The sequence below is a fragment of the Panonychus citri genome, unplaced genomic scaffold (genome assembly GCF_014898815.1).
Source record: "Panonychus citri isolate SS breed McGregor unplaced genomic scaffold, ASM1489881v1 Contig00107, whole genome shotgun sequence".
Taxonomy (NCBI): domain Eukaryota; kingdom Metazoa; phylum Arthropoda; class Arachnida; order Trombidiformes; family Tetranychidae; genus Panonychus; species Panonychus citri.
In genome coordinates, this window is record NW_026515512.1 from 166,697 (window position 1) to 190,683 (window position 23,987).

The window sequence follows — 23,987 nt, forward strand, 5'->3', positions numbered from 1 at the left end:
TTCCCAATCATCTTCATCTCGTTTCTCCGACTTGGAATAAGTATTTTTTTCTAGATGGAAAGGAGAATATTTTTTTCTCTCTACTTGTATGTTCATCAGTTTGCACTTCTCAATCTACATCCTCATCATCATCATCATTTTCTTTATATTTTTGCCCTCTCTTCTTCTTCTTGATATCACCAACATTTGATGCTCTCATGAGAAAACACTAAGCCCAATTATAGATCATCAATTTTATGAAATCTCTTATCATCAACTATGTTGTTCAATTCATGTGAAATGAAATAACTTTCATGATGATCATGGGATCAGGGCTTTTGAAATAAGGAGTAAGAAATGAAACTGACCAATGAATAGAAAAAGGTTAAGGTGAAATGTTCTTGAGGGAGTAATCTTACAGTACCTGGAACATGAATGCGATGAAAGAAAAAGTATTTCTTGTTATGATACAAAAGAAAAGCTGATGATATCAGATAGAAACATGAAAATTCATGATTAACCCAAAAGTTACATTTACTAGGCATACTGCAGCAACAGTAACGTCTGAGCGCGTATATGATGGGAAGAAAGCAAGAAAAAGACTGAAGAGAATGAAGAAGGACTGAAAAGAGGACTGGAGAAGAGATGAAGAAGAGAATGAAAGAAGAGACTGAAAGAAAGGGACTGGAGAAAGAGAATGAAAGAGACTGAAAGAAAGAGACTGAGAGAAAGAGACTGAAGAAGGACTGAGGAGGGACTGAAGAGGACTGAGAGAGGACTGGAGGACTGAGGAGGAAGAGAGAAGAGAGGATGAAGAGGACTGAAGAGGACTGGGAGAGATGAAGAGGACTGAGAGGAGGACTGGGAGAGGACTGGGAGAGATGAAGAGGACTGAGAGAGGACTGAGAGAGAGGATGAGAGGATGAAGAGGACTGGAGGACAGGAGAGAGGAGATGAGAGGACTGAAGAGGACTGAGAGAAAGGACTGAGAAGAGAGATGAAGAAGGACTGAGAGAGGATGAAGAGGACTGAAGAAGGACTGAGAGAAGAGACTGGAAGAGACTGAGAGAAAGGACTGGAGAAGAGACTGAAGAAGGACTGAGGAGAAGAGACTGAGGAGAAGGAATGAAAGAGACTGAGAAAGGACTGAGAGAAGAGAATGAAAGAAGGACTGAGAGAAAGGACTGAGAGAAAGGACTGAGAGAAGAGAATGAAAGGACTGAAGAAGAGACTGAGAGAGGACTGGAAGAGGAATGAAAGAAGGACTGAAGAGACTGAGGAAGAGAATGAAAGAGGACTGAGAGGACTGAAGAAGAGACTGAAGAGAGGACTGAGGAGAGGACTGAGAGAGAGAGATGAAGAGGACTGAAGAGGACTGAGGAAGAGGAAGGAGAGGACTGAAGAGGACTGGAGGAGGATGAAGAAGGACTGAAGAAGAGACTGGAGAGGGAAGAAGAGGACTGAAGAGGACTGAGAGAGGACTGGAAGAGGGACTGAGAGAGGACTGAAGAGGACTGGAAGAGGACTGAGAGAGAGAGGACTGGAGAGAGATGAAAGAAAGAGACTGAAGAGGACTGAGAGAGGATGAAGAAGGGACTGGAGAGGACTGGAAGAGGACTGAGAGAGGACTGGAGAGGACTGAGGAGAGAGATGAAGAGGACTGGAGAAGAGAGACTGAGAGAGAGATGAGAAGAGGACTGAAGAGAGGACTGGAGAGAGATGAGAGAGGACTGAGAGAGGACTGAAGAGAAAGAGACTGAAAGAAAGAGACTGAGAGAAAGAGACTGCGAGAAAAAGACTGAGAGAAAGAGACTGAAAGAAAGAGAATGAAATAAAAAAGAAAGGGAAGAAAGAAAAAAGAAAGAAAAAATTTGTAATTCGCGGTAGCGCGTTACCAAGGTGATAGATGCTTTCGCTATCTAGCGTGAAGAGAAATTACTAATTTTCGGGAGTGGGCCAATCTCTACCAAAAACTATACAGGTGATTAGCACCATGATTTGGCCCAATCCTGAAAATTTGGTGAAAATCGGACTAAAATTACGCTCGCTATCGTTTAAGAAAAAACTGATTTTTGAACGTAAGGTCTTCGCTTCGCTCAGACAATTAAACATGTATGCAATATATGGAAAAGTTTACTTAACTTTTGACTTGAATTCTTAATCAATGAGTCGATGTATTAGAAATATTGAGTGAATTTATCATTGGTAGTTTTAGAATTCAGTAAGTTTCATATCAGTAAGTAAGATACTATTTGTTGATTACGTAAAAATTACAATTTTGCAATTCAAAGTTCTGATTTGATTATCATGATACATATTCTTTTTCAATAATTTCCTTCTTTGATCACTAACAGTTTTTGATATTGATTACATCTCGATTATAGAGGTAATATGAGGTCATCATGATATTGACCATTGGTTTGAGTTAATATTTAATTTACATGTCTCAATAATCCAATTTCTATCGAAAACTTGACCAAATTATAGTGAATCTTATTAGGTTAGTATTTCACCATCATGTCAAGTTCATGGCTATTCTAATATAAAGAAAAGTCTTTCAAGCCTTTTTCTGATACAGAAATTGATGCTGACATTTCATTCATTGTTGATATCTAGTTTCTTATGGTAAATTACTGCCAATTTTTTCATTAAGCACGGATGAACGTTTCCCTTGTCTATTTGTAACGTGAGTTACATTCATAAAATTTTATCCTTCTTGTTTCGCAAAAACTGTTGTTAGACACTAACATAGAGTTTCTCTTACTAAGTTTTCTACCAAATTTTCAACACTCTAATATTAAAAGATGACACATACAACACAATGGAATGAACTTTATTCTTGTGATTATAACAAAAGCTCTTGCTTCAAGGAGAAACTCTTCCTGGTAGAAGAAATGATTTTTTTTTGCAATGAGAGAAAAAATTGTTCAATTTTTGAAAGAAAGTCGGCAAACTTTATATGTCTTTTCTCAATGTGACCCTGGTGATGTTTCATAACCATGATCAGCATCTCAATGAAGAAGCATAGTTAGAATTTCAAATTACGGCTTATAGAAAGCGAAAACTCGATAAAATTTACATCGAAATCAATATTAATCAATATTATTAGCTGTTAGTATTTTACAGATTTTCAGGTTACAATGGAACCAACAATATGAATATTCCGATCGTTGAATTTTATTTTGTCCTTAATTTGCTGATGGCTCCATCTCCTGTTACTCGAGTTCAGCTGATCTAATAGTGAATCATAAATCTGATTGAAATAACAGGATAGAGTGACATCTATTGCTTAACATTCCACTCGGTTCGATTTCAAGATTTTCTTTATTCAATTATTCAATCTATTATGTTGATTGGTTATCTTAACAAAATACGTGGTTAGGTTTCCTTTTCCTTTTACTTTTATTTGTCCACGACATTCAACATCGTAGCCACTTTCCTGAAGGACTCGAGCGGTCTCACCAGTTACCTGTAGACGAGATATCGGTGCAAAGCATTAGAAGATCATTTATTGTTTGAAAATCTTTTAGAAACCTACCTGAATTTTACCAATTACACCACAAGAATCCATTCTAGAAGCAACATTAACTGTATTACCCCAAATATCGTACTGAGGCTTTTGAGCGCCAACAACACCAGCGATAACCGGCCCATGGTTTATTCCAACTCTTAACTTGAATCGTTGAAATGATTCCTTGTTAATCTGTTCTAAAATTGCCATAAGAGTTATCGAAAATTCAACCATTATGGTTACATTGTGAGCTTCGCGATTAGCTGGACCCTTTGAATGCTCTTGTCCAGGTTGAAGACCAGAAGCTGCCATGTATGTTGATCCAATTGTTTTAATCTTCTCGATGCAACTGTATTTAGGTTTCAACAGCATTTTATCAAAATCACAGATTATCTCATTGAGAAGCCTAAGACACTCTAATCCCTGTTTATTTATATCATTTTCATCATAAAACTCCATATAATTAGGAATGGAGGCAAACATAACTGTCACCGAGTCATATTTTTCTGCATAAAGCTCTTTAATTGATGAACCATTGGAAGCTATTGAATAGTTGAGAAAATGATGAGCTACATGAGCCGGAAGTATATTCTCAAGAAGTAATTTGTTAATTCCTCCCATGGTTTCTATCTCCTCTTGTTCAACTTTTAATTTTGCTCTCCAAAGGAAATCACTTCGTGATGTATATTCAACTTGACGATCAAGAACGTCCAAAAGTAAAGATATAACAAAAAGTAGAGCAACAAAATGAACTTCACTTGATAATTTGGCGTCAAGAGTTACACTTTCCGTTTCCGTTAGGACAAGAGAAGTGATGAAACCGGCAAGATAAAGAAGCATAATCAACAGCTTAAGGAGGAAATTAAAATGAATTAAAATAGAAATTGTCAAGAGAGTGAGAAAAGGTGATATTTGATAATAGTGTTTCCTCATAATCTGACATTCTGATAGCGATTCAATATAATCATCAGAATCGATATGAATTGAGGTAATTTCGTTTGATTGATTGGTCCAGGAAGATGATTGTATTGGTGATTGTAGTGGAGAAGATAATGAACCGGAAGATGGACAAGTAAGAAAGGTTACTGAGAGTATATTACAAGTTGCGACAAAAATAATTCCAATCACAGAGAGAGTCACCTTGATACAACGAGGTGAATTAAGGACACCGATAAACGATTCAACGGGAGATGATGAATCTTCAGCTGATGAGGAAGATGCTGATGATGAATGATGAGAAACAGGGGAGGGTTGAATTGAACTGTATTCGCCATGAATGTGTGACCAAACACTGTAAGCAACAATCGTCATTAGTACGGTGCTTGTTGATCCAAGTAATGTAAATGAAATCCAGGTACTAGAAGGAAAAATTGAGACAGAGAGAGAAAAAGAAAATTGTAGAAAAAAAAATTAAATCTGATTGATTGATTCGCGATGAAAGTGGAACTTATCATGACTATTCAATGATATCGATGATCTATGCTTATTCATCATGATAAAAATAATTTTCATGAATGAAAATTACACAAAATTACATCAGAGCTTAATCATAGTTGATGAAAATCTAACAGGGGAAACGGGATTTTATTCATTTTTCATGCTACTCAGAACTTTCAATCTCTTTCCTTTGGATTATTTATCTGATTTTTACCTCATGATAATGGTGATGAAATTCATCATTCTCTATGATATTCTTATCAGATAAAATTATTAAGCTGCTCAGGTGAATGATGTTGTTTGATAAATGGTGAGAAGCACAAATATTAGTATGTGATCATTAGGCGAAAAATAGTATTTCTTTTTCAACAGATAATCTGAATAGTAATTTGAATTAATCATGAAATTATTTGAGAAAAAATGAATAAAATTTCTTAAAATAGATTACCATCTTATTATTCACCTGGCGAAAGTTATTCAGGTGAACTTGATATGAGTGAGAAACTGTGGTTAACCTTAAACCTATTCGCATAAGAGTAATAGTGAATTTGATAAGCTCCATGATCAGAACTTGGAAATTCTAGAACTCTTTTGTTTACTAGACTAAATTCTGGTCCCAAAAATAACCTGTAAACGACATTATGACAGTTGTTAAAGATGAAGAAAAAAGATTCAAAAAGAATACAAAATGAAAGATATCATCACCGCTGATGGATTCAGGCATGATCGATAACTGATCAGAATTCTAGTTGAATATCATGTAGTTGAAATAAGCGATAAGAAAAAAAAAGAATGAGAAAAATTCAAGTTACTAATATCAAAGTGTAAAACAGAACAATGTATTGATAGTATTAGATGAAAATATTATACAATAAATTGAAAGATAATTAAGACGATTGATTGATTCAAATTAATCATGATTCAAATGATATTTACGATGAAAATCAATCGATTTCGTATTGATCACTAATTATGACGTTTGATTGAAAGGTTATTAGGTTCAACATGGAAATAAGTATGCTGATTATTATGGTGAATCAATTAATCTAATTTATTGGTTAGATGTTCCAATCGAAGGTTGTAAAAATTTCTCTGAGACATTTTGGAGAAAGTTTTTCTTTGGTGTATTGAGAGGATTGAGGTTGTTTACCATGGAAAATGTTACGATTTTTTGGTTAAACTTACTCTGGAAGGAGAAGCAATTGAACAGCGATGAGAAAGGCAAATGAAATGGACGAACAGATAACATGATAACAGAATAGACTATCATCATGAATAATATATTCTCGTTCCAATGTTCGCTTGCGAAATATTAACAGAATTGAATTCATCTCATGGGTATCGGTATCACAGCATAAATGTGAATTAGGAAGTAGATTAGTTTCAATCAAAGCGACACTCTGGTTGTCATCAAGATGAGAAAAAGATTTTGGGTCATGTTTATTTGTCATTTAGATGAGTAAGTTGACATTCCCAAGGTATATAAGGATGTTAATTAAAATGAATTAAATTGTAAGAAATGGAATCAGATGATTAAGTGAAGGAAGAGTAAAAAAATAATGTTACATTGAATTAGAATTTATTGTTGATTGATTTGGATCATTGGTAAATTTTTAATCCATTGGTAGTATTATCACTTACCGTTAATCTTATATTCTTTGCTAATATTGTCTCTGAAGTATTTGAAAAGGGTTTGTCACTTCCCCAGCATTCCATGTATTTACCTTTGCGTTTTACAAAACTTGAATTCATTGGATTCCTTTTCAAACATTGACCATCATGGTAATGCTCTGAAAGACTATTTGAATCATGAGAATCCTTGAAAAATATAGAGAAGGAAATAAAAAAATAGAATGAAAATTTCAAAAATGAGATGAGAAAAATGCTGAACTGATCATGAAAAGTTCACGTTCATTCACATTGTAATAATATTAATATATTAATAGGTATGAGAGAGAGAGAGAGAGAGAGAGAGATGTCGAGGTGTGAATTTCATTGTTGATCACTTTACGATTTTTACAATATTCAGAGTCATGATGATGATGAAGATGACATTCCATATGATGGGAACTTCCATTCACCATGGAAACAGGAATTGAATTTAAAGAGTAAAAGTTAACGGTACATTGAATGAATAGAAGGAAATTGTTTGAATGAGTTTGGTTTCTCATATTTGTTTGCTATCCTTAATTGTGATAAAATTGCAATTCAATTTGATTGTTACAATGTTATGCTCACTAAAACATTTTCTTTATCCCCTTTGGCTTATATTAAACAATAATTGATAATCGAATGATATTTAATAACCTTAATAATCCATGTCTACGTTGATAGTAAACTTAATGAATCAAATTTACTGATGGAAATCATCATCATCGTTAAGTTCATGTAAGAATTGGCTGACTAGTTATACCAAGATAACATATCTTGAGCCAATTTATTACAACTTATTTACACATTTATTAGTTTTTTTTCCGTTCATTCACCATGATAATATAATTATCATCATGACGATAACTTTAATGGTCTTTGAATCATTGACTTTAATATGATAACTGTTGGTCACTTGGAATTGAATCTACTATTAAATCCTCTTAATATCATTAACCATTTAGTCTCAAATTATGGTCCAATTATTTTCAATAATCCAGAGTATTCTTAATCTCCCATTCTCGGTGCTAACATGATTCCTATTCATTAATTAACCACCCTGATTCACTGAATTCTGTTTACCTTTACCACAGACGATATATAATAACAATAATATTAGTAGACTATTCAATTTAATGGTTATAACCTTTTTGACTTACATGAATTCCCACCCACTGAATAAGGATTATTGAGACTATCAATTGAATTACTGAATAGTCTAATGAACAATGAACAATATAATACTATGATTATTTCAAGATTTCTCAACAATTCGTTCAAGTTGTTCTTAAAACTTTTACTTAAACTTAATTGCAAACAGAAAAGGAAGTTCAATTTACTATTCAACAGTTTCCTGAGTTTATCGAGAAATTTATCAAGCAAACTTAATATTTTTACTCTGCAATCAGCTGAAACTTTTATCCTTCTTTTGTCCAGTAAAAATGATACCCCAACCTGACCAATAGTTGACCATTGGATTGAAGGAAAACATGAAGATTCAATATACATTATGGTTAAAGTCAAAAACATTATGTTCAGTTTACCCTGAAATCAACAGATAGATGAGCATTCTGATTTAGAGTTGACTGATTTTCTATTGATTTTTTTTATTTCTCTCTCTCTCTCTTGATTCTTTGATTACTTAACTTGATTGAAAGAGCAATTAACTAATAGTAGCTGATTATAAACACTGACCAAAAATAAATTGTATCAATTTAATCAGAGCTGAATGATTATAGTCTCTCATCACCATAAGATAAACAAGAAAATTTATCAACTACTCAATCAGAATGAAATGAAAATATTATATATAAGAAAGTAAAAGATCAATGTCGTTAAAATTCAGCTAATTGCAATTAAGAAATTGCTTCTCATTATTAAGGTTTCCAATTAAAACTAACAGAAATCAGCTAATTATTACAAATATTAATTCTTTTGATTATTGTATAATAATTATAGTAATCAATGAATGGTAATGATGATGATAATTTATCTCGACAACTAATTGAAATGAATTGTTACAATTAATTATTTCTTGAAATTTCAGTGAACATGACTTCCACCTAATCAACATTTAATTGTTCATGTATCATTTACCAATATTACACTTGGATCGAGTGAAAAAGTCAAGGTACCAATAGATTCATTTGTCATCATTAGTTGATTGTTCATTGGGATTCTCAATGGTTATTAGGGTAAAAAAAGATTTGGTGACAATTTTTCATCTCTTCAGGTTCTAAGATTTTAATTGCGACTCTGGAAATTAGTTAATCATTCAAATCATTCTGCTAATTGTTTTACCGAGTTTACTGACCATTTGTAGTTCCTATTATGAGAAAAAGTTGGCAAACTAATTGCTGGCTCTTGATTTGAATAAATACTCAAGACAATTAGAAAACTAAACAACAAGTAAATTGTTGTCATAAAAATCTAATTGTCATTCTAAGCACAATTAGATGAGTCTTGTTATATTGGGAAGAAGAACTATTAAAAAAGTTAAACCTGGAAATTCATGATAAACTAATGACCATGAAAGAATCAATCATACTTATGGTCCAATATACAAAATTGACCGAATGCAAAAATCAATTGTAATTAACTTACCTTTTCAGGAACAATTAGAAAAGTTTCAATCTGATGCTGAGCCAAATAAGTACTTCGAAGATGACCATTTCCGGGTTCCGTTTTGTATCGACCTTCGAGTAACTGTAAAGTTGCCTTGGTAACATGAACTCGTCTTTTGATAAATCAGGAAAAAGAAAATAGTTGAATTGAAAATTTGGAATTTAAATTTTTCCTATTGAGATAATATCATCATGCAATTATCATAATAACCGCTATAAATTGATATCAGTTGATTCAAATGAAATGCTATTAATTTAAGTGAATGTAATTCAAGCAACAGTTTACTAATCAGATTGAAAAATAATCATGAAAATCTAATAACAACTATAATAGTGTTTTCTTTACATTGAATCTTACAGTTGAAAGGAGATTATTGAAACTTAGAAGATACTAAATGAAACTTTCAGAATCTAATGATAACTTAAAGATGAAAGAATAAAACTTGAACTCGATTGAAAATTCTGATTCAAGTTTATTAATAATTCCAATAGAACATGAGGTTAAAACTATTGTGAAAATATTGTATCCGATAATAAGGAAAAGTTGAAATAATAAAATTAGTTGTGATGATGATGATTTTTAATGGCTATCAGTTATCATGGAATCGGAAAATTGAGCTTTAAGAACTTTTTTCCTACTCATTATTATTATTAGATGAGAGATAATAATGAAATGATATTATACTTGTGCATTATTTTAGCTTCTTTCTTTCTCGGTAATATTTATCATGAGAAGCAAATCCAATTTCATGGTTCAATAGAATATAAAATATCCAATAGAATTCAGTTGGTCAGTTTCATTTTAAGACTTTTTTTCTCAACTCATGTTTTCATCTTCACAGGTTTCAATGGTTTAGTGGCTACTTGAGTCAACCTTTAATCTTTTGTCAAATGCTTTGTCCATCTATATCATCACTATCATCATCCTCATCCCATTCTCATCATCTTCATCGTCATCATTTGGTTTTGTTATCACAATCTCTTGTCTGGTAATTCAAACTCAGTATTCTGACATGAAAATGAAATAATTGAAGGTCAGTGTGACACTCAGAGTCTCCAAGTTATCATGATTGTTTCAATTAAATTTCCTTCTCATGATTGATGTTTGAGGTCAGTTTTTTCATCTATAATTACATGTAGCATATGAACTCGAACTAAGAGCTTTTGGACTTTTTCGTTGTACTTTTTTACCGTTACAATTTCCAAAGAGTGGATAAAACGAGAGATACTCATGTTTGGAATATTTTATCTGATATCATTTTCCTAGGTAAAGTGTATTAGTTACTAAGAGATTTTGTTTTTCATTCTTAATCCTAAATTCTGGATTAAATTTTCATTTCAATGTCTAAGAATTTCTATCATCTCACACAAACGGAAGGATAAAAGTTAATAAATAAATTCTATTGTTAGTTTTTCTTTTCTAGTAGATTATCAAGTCGACAGATATAATCCACTTTGTAGGTTAGATTGAGTGTCAACACTGAACAACCCAACTAACCTTGAAATTTGCCTCTGTAACTGAAAGGAAGATGATCTTTAATGGAAAAGATTCTGCAAGTAAATTCTGTCTCCATGAGAATAATTGAAAGTTAATCAGCTATAAAACTCACCCAGAAACATCGTGATTAACATCAAGTATATCATTCAATTAATTGCAGATAACTTGAAATCGTTAATAAAACAATCTCGTCGCTGTTATTTTCTTAACAAATCGCTATACAGTTTTGTCCCCTCTTCCATTGATATTGACCTTGATTGCTGATTTCCCGATTACCTATTATCATGAAATAATCTCATGAAAAAAAAAGTTTACACTCACTGAAAATGAGATTAAATTTCCTGAGCCTTAAATCTTTATCTAATCATTAAATTGTTCACTTTATCGATGAGATTAACAATTCAATCTCAATTGACCAAAGGAGCAAACAAAACAACAGTAAATGATTAATAATCAAATTCAGATTAATTTAAGGTGATTAAATTCATTTTTGATGTTGAAGGTAGATTGGATTATCTAATAAATAGTTGTAACAATTAAAATCCTAATCACATTATCCTAAAAGTCAGTTGACTAAAGGTAAAACAAATCAAAGTGATTACAATCAATTAAGATAATTAAGGATTCTAGAAATTCTTACATTTAAGTTTAAACTAATTTGTTTTAATCTAATTAGAGATTGAGATTTAACTTTAATCTTGACAATCAGAAAACTGACAAAATTTCAGACACAATTAAATCAATAGCATTCATTAATAACTTATTGCTAATAATGTAAATATACTTGAGCTTTGGTGGAAAATTTTTTCTCCATTTCTATTAATAATCAATAAACTTTATTCTTGAACAAATCGATGATAATATTTTGAACTGAATATTTCTTGGAATTGATAAACTTACCCTGGGACACCTCCAGACTCCATGTGCATCGCCAGGGTCACATCATCTGACCATACATCATATTGCCATTTGATTAGACCAATAACACCACATAAAACGTTACCTGAGTGAATTCCTATTCTCATATCAACCATTACCTTGGTCACTTCACGAACAGATCTGAATAAATGATCATGAAAAAGAGGCAGAAAAAAAATCATTTACAATGGATTATGATAATAGTCTGTAAGTCAAACATTCAAATTGTATCATTTTGATTGATAAAAGTAAATCACCAAAATAAGATGAATGAAAGTGGTTAAAATGCAATCAAAAAGAAACTGGATCAGTATTTTTGATATTATCGAGAGAGAGAGAGAAGGAAAATTCAACAATAAGATCAACAGAATGTAAAAGAAATAGTCTACAACGAAAATTCAAAAGTACATTACCAGTGATGTAAAACGAATCAATGAAAAACTATAAGGTATTGAAACGAAATGAGGAAAAAAAGTTCCTAATGAAAGATGAAAGAATCACCAAGAAATAGCAAGATATGCAGAAAATATGAATTCATGGTAACTCAATGATAGTTTATCATTTTTTTTTATTCTCCGCTGAGTTATTAGATTTGATTGTTGTTACCTTTGTAGGAAAAACTGTTTCTCATGATGAGATGAATCCAAAAGTAACTCATAGTATTCATGATAAACATCAAAAGTTCTGAGAGTTGTGAGTAATCTTAACTGAGGTGAAAAAAGGTTTTCTATCAAGATTGATGACAGGAGATAGATTAAGGTGTTTATATATGAAATTTACTCTTGGTATTCACATATACAATAATATTGAAGAAAGTTAATCTCCTTATCCTTTTTTTTGGCAACAAAGGAATCAAGATGAAAAGAGACCTCATAATAAATGACCTAATTATGAATTAATCTATTAACGGTAACTACAACTCGAAATGCAAAGTTTCGAGTTACTATTTGATGAAAAGAGTGGAGGTGATGAATAAAAATCTATCATTCTCTTTACTTCTTGATATAATTGTATAACTTTTTCAGTCAATTTTCTTTGGGAATAGTAAATTTCTCAGGTACAATTCACCTGTTGCATTATGTTGACCATTTAATTGCTGTATAATCACCGACAGTTAATGATTATTACTCCAAAGATTTAATTTCAAAAGGTTCTAAATTCTTGTTGTTACCATTTAAATATTAATAATAACATTTAACTTAGCGAAAATTTTGTTATAAACTTTCACCAGTATTCAAATATTTACCATAATTAGTTGTTAATATTGAATAGATACAATTAAAAGTTTGTATAGTTGATTAGAATATAACAATTCTTATAAATGAGACGATTAATGATATGCAATTAGTTAACTATTAGTAATATTTGAAAATTAATATTATTGTTTTATTGAAAATCAATTGAATAAAAGTATCAGAACAAAAATTAATCAACTTTTTCGTATCTGTTATGAATTAATTTCTGATTTTCTCAATATTTATACAGCAATTAATTGATTGATTTTCTTTATTTCTGATCTACTAGATTATTCTGAGTGTAAAGTTTGAATTGAACTGATTGTTTGTCGATGGTATTGATTTACCGTATATTGAAAACACTACTACCTGAGGCTATTTGAATCTGGTCAGAAATTGACTTTTGTTTTTAGCATGACCAGTGAATTGATAATTGATTAGAAATGTTGATAAGATTGTTTATCAAAATTAAATCGATAATCTTACTTTATTGCTTCAATCATTTCGAGTCCCATTTGGGTACAATTGATTGCATGACTTGGACGTGAAACCGGAAGACCAGAGACACAATAATAACAATCACCAAGAATTTTAATTCTCATACATTGACATTCCTATTGTAAAAAGGTAAAGATACAAGAAAGAATGATAATTAAACATGATTATTAGGTGATTAACATTAAAAAATGATGAAACTCATTAGTGAAATAAAAAGCGTTACAATAATCATTACATTGAATCGCTAAATAATTGAACATTTTTCCTCAGCTCTCAGAATTATTTGTTCAGATTCATCATTATTATGAGTTTGATACTCGATAAGTCTGAGAATAAAGATCAATTGGAGGGATTTCTTGTGACTCTCTTCGTTAATATTAATAGAAAATAATACCGACACAACCCAATCAACATATAAATTTTTTTTGACAGAAAATAACAATTTTTTGACTCTTTTTTGACTCAATAATTGACTCAAAAATTTGTCAAAATGGTTTTGAACGAAAGAGAGTAAAAAAAGACTCAAATTGTACTCAGAATAGAGTCTATGGGAAATTGAAACTTGTGAATTTCGAATTTTTTTTCCAATATCGCGGGTTGAAAATAGCGAAAATTGATCATTTGAATAAGCGCAAAATTTGAACTGGTATCTTGTTTATTTTGAAAAAATTTTTCAAGGAATTTTGAATTTCATAATTTTGGTAAAATGATTTGATCTAATTACAATGATCATGAGCAATAGAATAATAGAATTTGAATATGATAACAATGAAAAGATTTGGACAAGAATAGTAGAATAAAAAAGGCAAATGTAACAATTTTTCTCATAGGAATATGAATTCAATTTCTTTCAATAGAAATTCAATAGATTCAGAAATCATTGATATTAAAACATTGGCTGTTCATGGTGATTCCATTGGTTTGATCTCTTGTGAGAAATCCATTGTCTCAGCTTCTGAGAAAATTGGATCTTCGGTTGATTGTTTAAATTTTTCGTACAAACAATTAGCTTTTTCGTTGATTTCTCTCAATGGTTGATCCTTTAGGTTCTTTTTATTTGATTCTTGAATATGTTTTTTCAAATCTTTTTCTTTGATGATTATCTTTCTTTTGATTTTCTTTCCTATGGATCTTTTAATGATCTTTGAAGGCAATTTATCGGAAAGTTGAGATTGAATCACTAGAAAAATTAAAATCAAAATTAAAATTAAAATAAGCGTTTTAAAACCGACTGAAAAATGAACAAAAAAAGCTTTTATCACTAAGAGAACTTACATTTGACCATTTTGAAAATAGAGAAAAATTGAAGATAATAGATGAAAATTCACAGAAAAAGATGATGAAGGTGATGATGATGATGAGGATGAGGGGAAAAACAATCCAATGAATAAAAAAATCAAAACAAAAAAGAAGAATAGAGAAAAGAGAAAAAAATTCAGGAAAATTAGCTTTTTTCGTAGATTTTGCTTTAAATGAGAATTGAAAAAAGAAACACTAATTTCACTTGAATTTTCACAATTTAAGACCAAATTTTTGATCTCTAAATGATCACTGATGCTTAAAATACACAAAAACTATGAATAAAAAATTAGAATAAAAGATCACGAGAGAAAATGGAAGAAAACTGGCAGAGTATCATGGAACGTGAAGTAAATTCGAAACAGCTGGAAATGACTCTGGACTTTAGCTTTACGCGTTTTTAAGCAGGTTCAATAATTGACCAGAAACGGCTCAACTAATATATCTTTATGGTATTTGTAGTGGAACTTGGTACTTTGAATGATGAAACATTTACGAATCTTGTCAGTCAGTTTGATGATTTCTTTTTCTTTCCCAACACTTTTCACTTCTTGTAAATGGGGTAATTCGAAGGCATATGATCCACAGATCCCTTTGAAATTTATTTTGATTGGAGCTGTTTCAATTCTTTCACAAAATCCGAATATCGTTGATTGTGAACGGAAAATTTGTAGAATTTTGAAAAACTTTCGATCGAATTCTATCACAGAATCACAACACAGCTTATCATCTCCATATTCGCTTGTTGAAAAACGTTTATCATTGATTCTTATCGTTTTAAAGAAAAAAAAAGCTGAATCAATTGAGGAACCAATTCTTTCTTGAATTTCTTTCGTGGTGGTATCAGAAGGAAAATTATTCTCTCTAATTAAGAGAGTTCGATCAGGATAATCAGGATTCCAATTCAATCTGGAAACAAGACCAAAGTCCTTTTTTTCTTTTTCAAGTAGAGGCCAATTTAAAATTGAGTTTAGAATCACATCGTAGTTAAAATCATTGATGAAAATTCTGACCAATGATTGTGCGATATTCGATGATCGCCGAACTTTATCTTTCAATAATCCCATATAATTTTCTAACGGATACGAAGAAACATTTTTCGTTGGTCCAAGATTTTGTACGGAATCAGGTAAATGGGTCATTATATGAAGATTGTAGGTCATAAATGGTTTACCATAATACTCCATCATACCATTTTGAAACTCGAATATAAGATTTTTCAATTCAGATATTTTATTCTGATCAACTGGAGAGCAGTGTGAAAGCTGTAAAACTCTAACAAGACATAGTAGATGGTTTAGAATTTTTGGTTTCAAGAGGCCTTTCAAGATTCCAAATGAATAATAACCAAGAAAAGCATCATACTCCGAGCTCTTCCAATATTTGATTTGCTCGAAATCTCTTGGTCTTCTTGTTACATCTGATGGAACCTTGATATCAACAATTCTTCGGGAGAGCTCTTTTCTAAAGAAATTTTTATCGATTCGTGTTTCAAAGATATTCGAACTTGTTTCACCAAACCATCCTTTAAGAATCATCCCACGAAAAACACCTAATATCATACAATGCATGTACTCAACCGCCACGCCATCGACAATATTGAAACTTTCGAGATTCAGAAGGGGAGATCCACCAATGATTCCATAAAAACGTGAAAGCTGCTCTTGACTGAAGCTTATTTGATCAATTGAACGTAGATTTTCAAAGAGTAAAAAATCATCTCGTGTTCTCTTGAGCTGTTGAATTTCTGATTCTGCCACATTTGGATAGAATCTTGATCCTTGATATGTAGAAGCTTGTAGTAAACACCAATCACATCCATGGATGTGATTGTACTGGCGTACACTACGCAAAAAAGCTCTCATCGGAGCATCGGCAACTAGTCCAATGACATGAAATGTTGCTTGAATCTCATGTTGTGATTCATTTTTCCATGTTATTGGATCTTTTTCCAGTAACTGCAGCTCTTCGCATATTGGTCCAAGATAACTAGCGACATCGGGCTTAACTTTTCCAACAAACAAACCAACTAAGAGAAAATGTCTTCTCCGGAATTCAGGTCTAAGCTCATTTATTGACACGAATATTGGGAAAATTTTAACAGATGAGCTGTTTCCAGCAGCAACTTCATCAGAGTGAAGAGTTAAGGTGATTCTTGGTGTTTCACTTAGACAAGATTCTTTACAAGCACTAGCAAGTCTTGCATTGGAAATGTCAATAGTCTCTATTTGATTCAAAGATCTTGTCCATTGAGAATCAGGAATCACTGGTAGATGAGAAAGAAGTTGATCTTTGAGTTGAATGTGTAAAAAATATCTATCATTTTTCAAATTAGCTTCACAAATATCTCCATCGCATTCGAATGAGCCATATTTTGAAGGTTCACCGAAAAAAGGACCATGGCTGTGTTTTTTTTCACATAAAATATAAACCCCGATTGGATTTTTCTTGGATCTTTTTTCCCAAAAATATCGTATGTTGGGTAAAATGACAGGATCACGAGAATATCGTCTATTCACATTGTTAAATAAATTGATCACTCTTTCACCAGCGGCTAAGGTTAATTTACACTCACTCAAAAGCGCTGAAACTAAGACTTCAATGTAATCGTTTTGATCAATGAATCGCATAGACACATCATCTTCGGAAAAATCAAATTCACTTGAACTTATACTTTCAAATTCTTCATGGGATTCATGATCATCAATTGTCAAATGGTTCTCATCATCACTCAATGAACATGATGTTGAAACTTGAAGCTCAGGCAAAGAGTCAATATAATTGATTTGTTGATAACAATGAGATTTTCTTTTCTTTCTGTTGACACTTCTTGTTGACAAAGAACACATATTTGATATTTAATTATTGAGATTCAATCACAAATATAAATAAGAAAACGGATCAAATAACTTTTTAATTGGTGGTCAATATTTAAATTTAGAATTAAACTGAAATTAATAAAAAAGCTTATATTTAGAATAGAAAAAAAGCATGTTCTATTCTAAAATGAGATTTAGAATAGAACAAAATTAAAATTCTATTCTCTTTTGTTTCTATGGTAACACAATCTTTTTCTTATCGGCGGAAAAAAGAAATTAGATTAAATTTTATCTAATCAAAAAAGGAAGTTGTTTTTTTAAATCAATTTTAAATCAGTGCTTTTAGTTAATTCAATTTTTAGCAGTTTACATGTGAACAACAACCATCTTAAATTGATTTGTTAGAGTGTTTTTAGTTTCATTTTATGGACACTGATCAAAGAAAGTGCTACAACCTAAGAATCTCAGCCCGACAGAGTAAGAAAAAACCAAGATTTCTTTTTAATCAAACAACGATAATTGGTTCACTGTGTAGCCTTATGGCAAATGAAAAGGTAATTGTTGCCCTAACCCGAGTCAGGGATGGAGGTGAAACTGAACAATCTATTCCGATTGGATTCAAGATCCAAAAAAATATGATTCCTCAAGATATTAGACCTGATAGAGTTCATACGAACAATATTGTTCATCTTCAAATTTTTGGGGGGAAACCTTTACCAGCGATGATAGTTTGTGTAGGAGGTAAGTTTTTATGCCAATTTGTTTAATGAGATCATTGAAATTTGTTCTTGTTCTTTAGATGATTCTCAAGATATTATGGCCCTTTACAAAGCTTTTTGTTACAAGGTTAAAGACAAAAAACTTCCTTGTTTAGCCAATAAAATTAAACACTGGCTTTCGGTTCCCAACATCATGGTAAATCGAATTCAGAAATCAAGTTTCAAGCCAGTATCTATTAAAGATTTCAACGCGTTCATTAACCACGCCAGCTCAGTGAAAAAGTCATCAAAAGGTTCAAAAGTTGATCATGAGCTTATTCATGTTTCAGATGATAGTTGTCCCGCTACGAAATCTCAGCCCGCATCAAGTGATTCTGGTCCTAATCAAGTTCAATGTGAAACAAATTTCGAGAATCAAAGTTCTTCAATCTCTCAAGATACTGGAACCTTGAAAGAACTTATTAATATCACTAGAGATAGAATTAAGAAGTATAAATCTTTGGCGGTCAATTTATCTCCAACTTCACCATATTTTCTATTTTTCATTGAATCTGCTCAGATTCAAACTAATTTGTTGGAAATTATTGATTATGTTGAAAGATCAACATCAATTCCAAAGTTAGAATCTTTGAGTGAAACATCTAACACTTGTGATGTGAGAATCATTTCTGAAGAAGACAAGACAAAAGAAAGTGGAAATATTATGATGATCGAAGGTCTGTTACCGGTTAAATCTTCGAAATATAAAAAAGCTATTGGTCTCCTTCCGTCAGCTTATCAAGATCGAGAGCCTTCTCAAGTTATAGCTACACTTGCGAAAATTTGTTTCCCAGATCATTGGATAACAGGAGTCACTTTGAAAGGATCTGGTGGTCAAATCCTTCTTGAACTATGGAATCATGAAGATCCACTCAAGTATCCAGTATGTGGTGGAGTTGATAAGCGACGAGGGTTCGATCGTTACCAGGCACTTCTCGATCACACTATGAGAAAATGCGGCAAGAAATCCTATGATTCTGGTACTGAGAAGCATCTTGGAACTGTGCTCTCGAAAGCGATCCATTATAAAAGAACAAAGATCTTGGCTACTAAAGGTTGGGATAACATGGATACAACTTCTTCGGATGATTTCGATGAACAAATTGAAAGTGATAAAGAAGAAAATGACGATGATGATGACGATGAAGAGGTAATACCTCCTCCTAAAAGCCGTAAGTTGAAACATTTATCCTCTGATAAAAGTGTGAAACATGGAAAAAATATTCCGAGAAAATCAGGAATCATCATGCCCGAAGTTTCCATGATCGTTGGATCACCAATAATAGATCATAGACAACACGATGATCAGGTAGCTGACGACGAAGCAACTGAAAGTGAAGATATTGGGACTAAAAGCAACCAATACGATGAAAATATGAATGATTCAGAAAGAACCCAGGATGAAAATGTCTTGCAACCAAAAGTTTTTCCAGGAAAAAAGCCTCATGAGAACATTCAATCTTCTGAGCGAGAAAAGGAAATCAGCCCTGATGAGGAAACTCAAGATTCTGTTGAAACCCAAAAAGAAACTCAGCGGATCAATGATATTGAGAAAGCTTCTGAAGAAAATACATCGAATACTTTTGAGATTAATTCAAAGATCGATGATTTGAAAAAGCGGATGACTGGCGAAAATTCTGAAGAAAAATCAGACTCGGTCGAAAACAAAACTAAACTTTCAACAACTAGTGATGAGTTTGAATTCGACGATGACGATGATGTTCTCGATACAATTGTATTTGATGATGAAGAAGAAAACCAATCACCAGATTTTCTAGCTGTTTCACCACCAAATCCAATGTTTTCTACTGAAAAAGACGAAAAAAGTTCATCGAATCCTTCTCTTGGAAGTAAGAATGAAGACAGTATTTCAGAATCTCACATCAGGTCATCAACTCCGTTAGAAGGTAAGAAAACAATAACACTAACATAATGTCGTTTTCATTTGAAATTTAAATATTACTTTTTTTCTTCGAAAACAGAGAATTCTAAGATAAAAGATCAAATTTCTGATGAGTCGGGTATTGCTGCAAGTGAATCTGAGAGAAGTTTCGCTGAGACTGAAATTGAAATTCCAGCAACCCAACCAATTCCTGGAAGTTCAAATCTACAGAAAAGAAAGCAAACAGAAATTGTATCTGTACAAGCAAAGAAAATCAGAGCAACAAATTTGGACGAAGCATCAAATAGTTCGGCTACTTCGGAAACAAAATCAACAGGTTCTCTTGATGCTCCAAAAAAGGTCATAGATCAAAGAACATTGGATTTTCTGACAGATCCAGCCAATGCAGTTTTTTTGCAGCAATTGCTTGCAGCAAAATCACAAGTTCAATCTGACCTTGCAACAGAAACTCCCTCAAAAAAATGATCAAGAGCTTTCATTGGGTAATTTTCCAAATTATATTACTTTTTCACCTTTTCAAGGATACCAATTATTCAAGGTATTTGACATTCTCCCCTTGAGAGCATCCGTTGCTTTTCATTGGTTGACAATTTAATCAAATGATGTCAAACTATTTACTTTCTGGAAATTTCCCATTTTTTAGCTTTCAATTTTTCGGTTTCCGATTTGAATCAATAATATTCACAAAATGTAACAAGTAATCTCAAAAACAGTTAATTAGTGTTCAAACATAGCAACGCAAGTTGAGATCTTTATACGAATAAATCTACTTACCAAATTATTTTCAATATATAATCAAAGTGTTAAGTTCTATTATTTAAGTTCAATATGTCACATCATGTTCCAAATTCTTCAAGTTCGAAATCAAAAAGTTCTCTTTCAGTGAAATCCTTTCCATCTACTTCTGGGTTGAGAACCTCAACCGGGCTGCAAAAAAATTTGAAAGTCTTTGGAAATTTCAAACGACCGAAAATTTCTACTACAATTGAGGCAATACATCAACATAATCAAGAACCGACAGCTACACAATTTGATATGATACTGGAATCTGGAACATCAGCGAAAAGTAAATCTCCTGAATCAACACGTGATATCACTGCAAGGCTTGATCAAAGTTTATTATTTGGTATTGTTTATCCGTTCATTAACTGTGATGGTGAAAAAGTGGAGCAACCCATACTGGTGAAACTTGAAAAATCAGTTTTCATAGAAAATGACATCAATTTGCCTTTTGAATATTTTCCGATATGAAATGAATTGTTTCAAGTTTTCATCAAAAATACTTTTTCGTGGACGCATTATGGCTTTAGGAGGTGAGTCTTCATAAGTTTCTTTTAAATTCAAAGATCGTGATATTAATTGATCATATCTTCTTCACAGAATCTCCATTTGATCTTAAAGTTTGCCTCCAAGAAAACTTGATAACAGTGAAAGCATGGAAAGGTCTTCCGAAGATGAAAAAAATAGGAAATGGAGCAATAGTATTCTCACACTGCCCGCTTGAATATGAAGATGACATTCCTTCTTTTCGTGTGTTAAATAAACTTGAATTGGAAGATCTTTTTCAGGAATTCAGAAACTGCTGCTCCTTCAAGATGCGAAAACGTTAGTGTAATCAACGAGAATTTAACCAAAAGCGCTGATGAAGAGGTGCTGGAACAAGAATCTCCACCAAAAAAAGCCTTGAAGGTTGACCAAAATAAGAAATTTGAAAACGCTCATTCACCTGATCTTTCATCGACGGATTTTGCCATGGAAAAGATTGACAATCAACTCGCTGAACTAAACTTGAGAAAAAGTGTTCTTTCAAGTCTTGATACTACTGGTTGCATACTGATTTCAATAATCGAAACTTTGAATGAATTTCGTAAGATCATTGATCATAAAAAGCAAGATGAGATTGAGAATTATAATATTGTTCCACAAACAGATTCAACATATAAAATCAGCCAAAAGGTAAAATTTTGCATAATTTTACTACAATTTCAACCATAAAATGACGATATGATCATTTAATCATTAATATTCACACTTTTCTACCAAATTCAATAGAATCAGATTTTCATCGAAGGTCTGATTCAATTGGATCTAGATCTTTGAAGCTGCTACTAAACAAGCCAAACCTAATAATCCTCCTTCTCTGGCCTATTCAATTGTGAAATTATCATTCCCTAAAAGTTATTACGAGGATGTGGTTCTTGGAAAAAGATTTTATGATAAAAAAGAATTCAAAGATCTTTTTCAGAAGAAAGATGGTTGTAAGATCAAGTATCCTCTTGCTTTCATTTGGAGCTTTAAAGACCCATTTAATGCTAAGCTCCAAGGTGAATCTGACCATAAACTTGGCCATGAAAGAGTTCGTGCTTTTTTCAGTAAGATATTCGAACCACATTGAATTTGAATCAATGAATTGAATGATTGATCATTGAATTTATTCCTTCACTCTTACTTTCTTAGATCACTTATTCAGAAAATCAAAGATATTTTCATATTCTAAAGAACTGGAAAAAACTGTTCGGAGAAGGATGATGAAGGAACTTTGTTCATTAAATAACGAGCTTTCCAGAAAGAATAATCAAGAATCGTCCAATGAAAGTTTTTCAAAAACATTTGATATAAGTTGTTTCACCGATGAAGATCTTGATAATTCCTGATAATAATATCTATGAACTGTGAAAATCACATCTAGAAATTTATTCTGTTATTTTCTTCTTTGAGTATTGATCAATTAAAATTCAATGAACAATAATTTTTCAACTTTCAAACTTCTTGCACGTGTGTGGTCTAAATGATCAATTATAATATATATTAGGAATTAAAAATTCGAACGAATATGGATCGGGTATTCTAATATCCAGGATGATTAGCTATCCAATTCGCGAGAAAGTTTCTTTTCTACACCTTAAGAAAATCGCAGAATCAAAGATCAACTTTCGCTTTTTCATAAGATCTTCTTAGATGAATCTTCGCGAATTTAAAAATCAAACCCAAATGGTCCGAAAAAGGTCAAAAATGACTCAAAACTGGTCAATAAAGAGTCAAAATTGAGTCTCTTTTACCATTTTTAGAGTCAAATAATGATCTAAAAATGTTCAAAAAAGACTCAATTCGTGTCAATTTTGACTCAATTCGTGTCAAAAAGATTGACTCAAAATTGAGTCAAAACGTCCCAACCAACCTGTTTTTTGACTCATTTTTGACTCCTCACTGTTGATTGGGAAAGATCATGGATATTATCATAATAATGGAAACATCAATTTGGAATCGGTCAAAATATTTGATTCATGGTCAAGTTGATTTACTGAATAATTATAAGAATATTTTTCTAAATTATTTTGCTTTTTATGCTCTATTCCGACAATTTTCATCTTCCCATGAGTTATACAGATATTGTTGGATAACTGTAGAAAACGAAACTGATTCATATTTGATATTTTTCTAATGTAACCATGGCTATCTTCTGATTACATTTCTCATGATAATTCAATAAGAATAAGAAGCCATTATTTTCTCAGGAATTCAGATTAATAAAAATAAAACATATACATAATCTTTAGCGTTATCGATAGTCATCAATACAGTGTTTTCCATTTGAATTCACCTTCTTTTGCTTGAGAAAACATCACTTCAGGTCAAAGGGATTAACTTTAACTTTTTGACATTTATATTGACGTGTTTTTCAGTATAAATAACATTTTGCTTTGCAAATGACTATTTCTTGTTTTTCCTAATTGATATCAATTTGTTGATTTTTTTTCAGCGAGTTTTCATTGAACATTCAACATAGGAAAATATAATATTGTTAGTCCATCAATTCGTGAATTAGTTATTAAAATTTCAAAATGGGTTATCGATGTG

At 31.9% G+C, this 23,987-nt stretch overlaps 1 protein-coding gene across 2 annotated transcripts in view; it reads right to left on the reverse strand.

Moving 5' to 3' along the window:
• Window positions 1-2,788: 2,788 nt before the first annotated feature.
• Window positions 2,789-23,987, reverse strand: part of LOC128389272 (adenylate cyclase type 2-like) — a 38,420-nt gene continuing 17,221 nt past the window's right edge. For both annotated transcript variants that reach the window (XM_053348809.1, XM_053348808.1), the window contains 7 exons: window positions 13,339-13,466; window positions 11,600-11,758; window positions 9,182-9,314; window positions 6,569-6,745; window positions 6,113-6,327; window positions 3,518-4,847; window positions 2,789-3,448 (listed from right to left, as the gene is read on the reverse strand). In XM_053348809.1, the coding sequence (XP_053204784.1) occupies window positions 3,308-3,448; window positions 3,518-4,847; window positions 6,113-6,327; window positions 6,569-6,745; window positions 9,182-9,314; window positions 11,600-11,758; window positions 13,339-13,466 (2,283 nt within the window). In that variant the 3' untranslated portion in view covers window positions 2,789-3,307. The remainder of the gene's footprint in view (window positions 3,449-3,517; window positions 4,848-6,112; window positions 6,328-6,568; window positions 6,746-9,181; window positions 9,315-11,599; window positions 11,759-13,338; window positions 13,467-23,987) is intronic.